An 8,045-nucleotide genomic window follows, 5' to 3' on the forward strand; every position below is an offset into this window, starting at 1 on the left:
AGGCTGTCATCACCTACATGGTGTTCTCTTTAGGGACACTTCAGACCCTACTGGACCACTTGCCCATTGCTGTCTTGTGACCCCACCACCAACCACCATGTCAGCCAAGTGCTCTGCTGCCGAGCCACACCCCAGACCCTCACTGGCAGAGCTGAGGTCAGGATGCAGCCACTGAACGACACCCTTGACTTGCGTCTTTGCGACAGGGTGGCACTCCAGACCGCAGGCTAGCCTTCAGCCCCCAAGCCTCATAGCCTCTGACTGGACGCTACATCTGGCCACAGCTGTCTTTGGATTCTGGCTCCAGTTTGTTGTCCGAGGAGTGAACCAGTGTGGTTCGCAATCACACTCAGAGAAGAAAGCTAAGAGGTTAACATCTTCCCTCTTCCATTTCTTTACCAGCAATGGTCGGGCCCATCGGAGCCAAAGCCTACGTGTCATATCCAGCTTCATCAGGTCACTTCTCTTGGCGTAATTTTCTTTCTTTTCTTTCTGTCTGTCTTCTTTTTTTTCTTTCCTTCTTTCTTTTCTTTTTGGTTTTTCAAGACAGGGTTTCTCTGTGTAGCCCTGGATATCCTGGAACTCTATAGACCAGGCTGGCCTCGATCTCAGAGAGATCCGCCGCCTGCCTCTGTCTCCTGAGCGCCGGGATTAAAGGCATGGGCCACCACCTCCCAGCTGCTTTTAACAGTTTTTAAGTTCGATTTATTAATTTTCTCTTATGTGTTTGGCCAGCAAGTATGTATGTAGACCACATGCAGGCCTGGCATCCGAGGAGGTTAGAAGATGGTGTCAGAGCCCCTGGAACTGGAGTTACAGGCATGTGAGCTGCCTAAGGCTGGTGCTGGGGACCAAACTCTGATCCTCTGAAAGAGTGGCTAAAACTCTGAGCCATCTCCCAGCCCCGCCCCTTTTCTGTTTTGAGCCAGGGTCTAGCTTTGTAGCCCAGGCTAGCTTGAAACTCATTATGCAGACCAGGTTGGTCCCCAACTCATGATCCTCCCGCTGAAGCATGCCAGTTGGGTGATTCCTCTTTATTTCTCTTTATTGGTAACGGCCCTCCTTGGCTCCATTTTGTTTACCCGTGTGTCACTTACTGGACATTTAGGTGGTCTCACCTTTGAGCGCAGTGTGCCGGGCACCATACAGAGCTGAGCTTAGAAGACAGTGGCTGCAGGGCAGGGCCAGATAGAGCTCTGCCTCAAAATAAGTAAATAAAAGTGACCATGTCCATAACCCCAGTTCTTGGGAGCCTGAGGCAGAATTGAGAGTCAGGTTAGCTTTAGTTTCATAGCAAGATCTTATCTTTGGCTGGATGTGGGGGTGGGCGTGGCAGGAGGCAGAGGCAGAGGCAGAGGCAGAGGCAGAGGCAGGAGGAGCTCTGTGAGTTCGAGGCCAGCCTAGTTTGCAGAGTTCCGGGACAGCCAGAGCCACAGAGAGAGACCCTGTCTCAAAAAAAAAAAAAAAAAAAAAAAAAAAAAAAAAAAAATCATTATCCTCTAGGGCTGGCCAAGGTCTTGGCTCAGGAAACAGTTCTGACTTCCTTAGCACAAAATCCTACAACAGGTGCCCTGGCACGCACCAGTAATTTGAGCCCTAGAGGAGGCCACCCTCGTCCATACTGTGAGTTCAAATCCAGCCTAGGCTACGTGAGAACCCCATCTGAAAAAACAAAACGTTTGGTCTTGGAGACAGGGGATCTGACTGTAAATATATGTGCTATAGAAGCCAGGTATGGTGGTGCACACCTTTAACCCCAGCACTCAAGAGGCAGAGGCCGGTAGATCTGGGAGTTCAAGGCCAGTGTGATCTTCACAGTAATACCTTATCCAAAAAGGGTGGTGGGGATGTCTACATTACACTTGTTATTACATTTTATTTGGTGTATATGTGTGTGAGAGTGTGTGAAGGTCAGGACATGTGGGGCCTGGGATCAGACTGAGTCTGTTAAGCTTGGTGCCAGGCACCTTTCTTGACTGAGCCATCTCACTGATCCCATACAACCCTTTTCTGGAGGGTGGGGTCTTGAGCTGGAGTCCAGTCTGGCCTTACACTTCTGCCTCAGCACAAGACTGTTAGGGTCACAGCCCCGCTGCCGCCAGGCCTGAAGAGAAAGCCGCTTTTGAATGATGGGAGAGCAGGTGGGAAAATGACAAAGCATGACCAGGCTGGGATGAAATACATGTGTAATTGTTTTAAGCGCCCACGGGTGAAACAGCTTTTCCAGTCAGTTCCCTTCTCCTGTACGTCAGTGACACTGAGGTGGCACTTACAGAAGGTCAAGGAAGGAGGGGGGGGGTCCATCCTTTGGGCCTCTTTACCCTAAGCCTGGGCAAAGAGAAGTTAAACAATTTCCCAGGAGAGACAGGAAGCAGAGCCCAGAGACTGCCGGCTTCCCCTCTGCCAGCACACAGCCCGGAGGCTCAGCGTCTAAGCCCCCTTGTTGCCGCCAATGTCCAGACTTGCGTGAGGTTCCAACCCCGGCCCTGTGCTGACCCCTGGCTGCCTCCTCTTTCTGACTTCTTAGGGAAAAAATAAAATAAAATACAGCCCAGGCCAGGAAGCATCCATCAAGAGCTGTCCAGCTGGGGCCGGAGGGGCAGAGGTCAGCAGGGAGGTGACCTCAAGGACTCTGTGGGGACCAGGATCCGGCTGGGCTCTAGCTGGAGAGGCTGGAAAATTTCCCACCAAGACAATCCCTGCATCAACCCAGGCGGGCGCCCTGGATGCCGCCAGCCTGACCCCATCCCCCAACTCCTTCCTCTCTGGACGAGGTTTCCCCGGCTAAGGATGGGGAGGGCCGTGCCAAGGTGCCCACAGCAGAGCCAGAACAACGACGGACACCGGGATAGATAAAATATCGGCGTCGGGCTCAGAGTGGTCAAAGGCTGGCCCCAGAGCCACCAGACCAAGGCCTCGGTATCAGCACAGTGTCCCGGCCTTCTGTGGCTTCTGACTGTGTCCACGGTCTTCCAGAAGAGTTGGTCCCCAGCCCCGGTGGCCTTGGGTGTGTGTGCAAAGAGTGCTTGGCCCTGGGCCCTGTCTTCCCTCTCCTACACTTGGGACTCAGCCCTTCCTAGTGTTAAATAGAAACCTCTTTATTCTAAGTATCTACCATTCCTTAAAATGTTGGCCTGAGGCCAGACCTTGAGGTGAGGGGAAAGGAGGTGGGGCTGGGCTATTTCTGTTGAGCTTTCCAGAAGGCTCTCCACCAGGCTGGGCTGTGGGGGAGGAGGGGTCACCGGGAAGGACTCCCGCAGCCCTGGGAACTCTTCAGTCGTTCTGGCCTCTGTTTCCCTTCTGGAGGAGATGCTCCGGGCTGGGTGGGATGCCTAAGGGTCCTCCCATCCCAGAGGTCTGCGGCTCAGGCAGGGAGTCACGTGGCAGGGAGGAGGACGTATCAGCAGCAGCAGCGTGGACACCCGGAGCTTCAGCGCTGGGCTCGGGCTCTAACTGGCGACGGAGGACGAGGCCGCAGGGGCAGACAAGCCAGACTGGGCCTACCCAGCCAGGACCCGGGGAGGCGTCCCCCAAACAGGGGGAGCCGGAGGCAGAAAGATGAGCGGGGCACAGGGATATCAGCAAAAAACGCCCGGTCTCGAGAGGGTGATAGGGCAGTACAGTCAGAGAGTTCCAGGTCCCGGGCCACCGCCAGGATCTCCTGACGGGCAGCTGTGTTCCGAAGACCTCTGATGTCAAGGAGGGCTGCCACGTGCTTCCGCCTGGTGGGAGAGGAACACATGTGCTTGAGGATCCTGGGACCACACAGGGCTACCCAGCCCACCAGTCCACCCCACTTGAACTCTGGAAATCTTTATCTCATTTCCTTGTGTCATCTTGTCCCAGGCTCCTGAAAACATTTCCAAATTTTCCATGTAGAATCTTCCAGAACTCTCACCTTCAAGCCCAGTAAGAAAATCTTTTTGTTCAATGTCTCTAATCCTCACTAATTTAACTTTCAGCCTTCGCCCTAACTTAACTCAGCGGTTTCCTTTTTAATAGAATTTTTACATTAATGGAGACTAAAGCAAGGATCTCACATCTAGGTGGTTCTAGGCAGGGGCTCTACCACTGAGCCACACCCCCAACCCCTCACTGGGGGATTCTAGGCAGGAGCTGTACCACTGAGACAACCCCCCCCCCAGCCCCTCACTGGGGGATTCTAGGCAGGAGCTCTACCACTGAGCCACACCCCAGCCCCTCACTGGGGGATTCTAGGCAGGGGCTCTACCACTGAGCCATACCCCAGCCCCTCACTGGGGAACTCTAGGCAGGGGCTCTAGCACTGAGCCACGCCCCAGCCCCTCACTGGGGGATTCTTGGCAGGGGCTCTACCACTGAGCCACACCCAGCCCCTCACTGGGGGATTCTAGGCAGGAGCTGTACCACTGAGCCACACCCCAGCCCCTCACTGGGGGGTTCTAGGCAGGGGCGTTACCTCAGAACTGTATCGCTAGCCCACCTCCTTTTTTTTTTTTTTTTTAGATTTTCAGATAGCGTCTCACTGAATTGTCCAGGCTTGGCTTGAGCTTCTGATTTTCTTGTGACAGTCTCCTGAGTAGTTAGTTTTACACATATGAGCTGCTACTTCCTAAGTGGACACTGCAGCAAACCCTTAGTTTCCTCATCACTTTCCTCCCAGTGGCCTGATGTCCTCACTTGGCCTAAAAGTGTCACCCATCCTAACCCTCTCTTTCTTCAGGTGAGGAGGCTTGGAAGCTTCCCCGCCACTGTCACCCAAACCTCAACTCACGGTCTCTTCATTTGGATCATTCTGGAGCTTTCGTCCCCTCAAACACTCACCTTGCTCCCCAAATGGGGCATCTCTGAAAATTCCGTGATGGGGTTACCCTTCATGGTCGGATCATCTTTGTGCTGACAAGCGCTTGCCCTAAATCCAAGCTCCTAGAACCCTCCCTTGCAGTATCATTTCAACCCCACATCCCTGACATAAAACAAACCTCCCAAACTGGTGTGATAGATCACACCTGTGATCCCAGCCCTTAGGCAGGAGGATTGCCACACATTGAAAGCCAATCCCGGCTGCCTCAAAACAAACACACCAAACCCAGCCCAGGGCTGGCAAGATGTCTCAAGGTGCTTGCCACCAAGCTGGAAGACCTGAGTTCAATCCCTGGGGCCTACATAGCGGGAGAAGGGAATTGACCCCTGGAAAGGTGCCCTTGACTTCCACATGTGCACTGTGGCACGCATGCCCCTCCCCCCCACAAAAGCTGAGCCTAGTGGTGCACGCCTTTGATCCCAGCACTCTGGAGACAGAAGCAAGTGGATCTCTGAATTTGAGGCCAGCCTGGTCTACAGAGCGAGTTCCAGGACAGGCAAGGCTGCACAGAGAAACCCTGATACAAAAAAAAAAAAAAGTAAAGTAAAAAAGAAAAGAAATACTTAAATGCTTAAATGGCTTAAATTATAGAATCTATTCCGAGGAGGTTTTTGCAGATAATCCAGGGTTGGGTAACAGGATTTAAAACCTGCCAGCTGGCAACAGCTAAGGATGTGGCCTAGTGGTAGATCCTGCCTAGAATCCCCCATGTGAGGGGCTGGGTGTGGCTCAGTGGTAGAGCCCCTGCCAAGAATCCCCCAGTGAGGGGCTGGGGCGTGGCCTAGTGGTAGATCCTGCCTAGAATCCCCAGTGAGGGGCTGGGGTGTGGCTCAGTGGTAGAGCACCTGCCTAGAAAACCCAGTGAGGGGCTGGGGTGTGGCTCAGTGGTAGAGCCCCTGCCTAGAATCCCCCAGTGAGGGGCTGGGGTGTGGCTCAGTGGTAGAGCCCCTGCCTAGAATCCCCCAGTGAGGGGCTGGGGTGTGGCTCAGTGGTAGAGCCCCTGCCTAGAATTCCCCAGTGAGGAGCTGCAGGGCTCGGTGGCAGAGCCCTCGCCTAACATACCCAAGGTGCTTAGTCCCATCCACAGCACGGGCGGGGGGAGTGAGGTGAGTGCTAGGATTACAGGCCTGCCCCGGCTCCACTGCAGTTGCCAGATAATGACGAAGCTGTAATTCCCACAGCCAGCTCCCAATTTAGGGTATTACAGGGCAGCAGACAGGGAGGGTGAGACTCCTGGGAGGTCTCATCAAAAGGAAGTGGCCCACCTAGGTTCGGACGTGGCCGAGGTTGTCCCATGAGTGTGCGCCCTCATGCCGGTGTGTCCCCCCTGTCCCCGGCGGCTCCCTGCAGGGCCGGCCCTTCCTGCCGCCAGCGGCCTGCGCCCCCCTTGCCCCGGGCTTCCTGTGGCCGCTTGTTTGTTTGTGAGCCCCGGTGGCGGTGGCGGCAGAAGGAGGGAAATCTTATTAAGAATGCCCTGGTCCCAGCAGGAAACAGCCGTCAGACACGCTTGCCGCCACCCTGCCTTGGGCAAGTCAGGAAACGCTGGGACGGACGCCAAGGAGACCCGGGCCTGACGGCAGCTCACCTGACGTCTGGGAAGTCCCGCACCAGCACCCCGACCTCCACCTGGATGCTTGGGGTGTCCTCCAGCTGCAGGATCTCCGCCAAATGCGGCACCACCGGGTCCAGCCAGGAAGCCTGGGACTCCTGCGGGGATGAGAGCCTCAGGTCACCCAGAGCACCGGCCACCCCAGCACCCTGCCGAGCCCTGCTCCAGCCTAGTCTTCCCCTTGTGTAAAAGGGCTCAGAAGGCAGTCTGGTGAGAGGTTAGCTGTGGCCTTGGCTTATATGACGGAGAATCCTTTCTATGATCTATTCCAAGTGTTTGAGGCTACTCCAGGGTTGGGTAACAGGATTTTAAACCTGCCAAGCCCCGGGCAGTGCACAACTTTAATCCCAGCACTCCGGAGGCAAAGGCAGGAGGCTCTCTGTGAGCTGGGGGCCAGCCTGGTCTACAGAGTGAGTTCCAGGACAACCAGGGCTACCCAGAGAAACCCTGTCTCAAAACAAACAACAACCAGGAAAAAAAAATCGTATTATGGATGCCTAACCTATTCCATCCAGGTTTGGTAGCATATGCCTGTAGCCCCAGCATGGGCAAGGTGGAGGCAGGGGACTCGGACTTCAGCCATCTGAGTCATCCGGAGTCTGAGGCCAGTCTCAGCTCCAGGAGACCCAACACTAGGGAGGCAGAGGCGGGGTGGGTGGTGGTGGTGTTGGGGCTGCACAGCCAGAGGCTATCTCAAGAAACCAGAGCTAGGGCACAGACACTCGGTAAAGTGAGGCTCTGGTAAATTCCTCCCCAGGGGGTGGAGGGCCAGTGTGGGCAAGGCTCTGGGTTCTGTCCTCCTCACTGCCCACCCCCCCAAGAAAAAAGTGCAAAATGTTGCCATGCAGAAAGCATGGCTAACATGTCCAGAGGGACGCACTGTGCTCCTTCCTAGGGCTGCCTGCAAGCCCACGACAATTATCTTGAAAACGTTTCAACAAATTAAACAAACTCCCAAGGACACAGGCTCCGAATCCAGATAGCGGGGAGGGAGTCCACACTCAGCTTCCTTCCAGCCCTGACCATGCTAACTGTGAAAAGTAAGTTCTGGGACTTCAAGTTCTTGCACTTGGCGATGTTTGGATTCCGAGATGCTTAGTTTTAATATTTGGACACAAGGCCTCACTGCCTAGCCTTGGCTGTCCTGGAACTCACTTTGTAGACCAGGCTAGCCTCTGAATCACGATCTTCCTGCTCCATCCTTGTCAGAGCTTTGACTACATGATCACCGTACCCGGCCTCTTTTCTTCTCTTTAAAAGTATTTCAGCCGGGCGTGGTGGTTGCGCACCTCCACCACAGCACTCAGGGGGCGGAGGGAGGCAGATCTTCGTGAGTCTGTGGCAAATTTGGCCTACACAGCAAACTCGAGGACAGCCGGGAGCGCGTAGAGAGAGCCTCTCAAAACCCAAACGCAAAACCAAACGAGAGGCAAAACTCTTAAATGTGCGGGTGTTCTCTCTGCGGAAGTCAGCGCGCGGTGTTGTGAGCTGCCACGCGGGGGATGGCGAGAGTAGCCAGGGCCCCCAGCCCTGCGTGGTCTCTCCAGTCCCCCCCCCCCCCCCCCCCCCCCCCCCCCCCCCCCCCCCCCCGCC

The 8,045-nt window shown here is 55.1% G+C and overlaps 1 protein-coding gene across 1 annotated transcript in view; it reads right to left on the minus strand.

The window, feature by feature from the left end:
* Window positions 1-2,169: 2,169 nt before the first annotated feature.
* Window positions 2,170-8,045, minus strand: part of Exoc3l2 (exocyst complex component 3 like 2) — a 22,399-nt gene continuing 16,523 nt past the window's right edge. The window contains exons 12-13 of the mRNA XM_055615448.1: window positions 6,429-6,550; window positions 2,170-3,722 (exon numbers count right to left, since the gene is read on the minus strand). Of these exons, the coding sequence (XP_055471423.1) occupies window positions 3,431-3,722; window positions 6,429-6,550 (414 nt within the window). The 3' untranslated portion in view covers window positions 2,170-3,430. The remainder of the gene's footprint in view (window positions 3,723-6,428; window positions 6,551-8,045) is intronic.

This window comes from Psammomys obesus, unplaced genomic scaffold, assembly GCF_907164565.1.
Source record: "Psammomys obesus unplaced genomic scaffold, mPsaObe1.curated_primary_1811, whole genome shotgun sequence".
Taxonomy (NCBI): domain Eukaryota; kingdom Metazoa; phylum Chordata; class Mammalia; order Rodentia; family Muridae; genus Psammomys; species Psammomys obesus.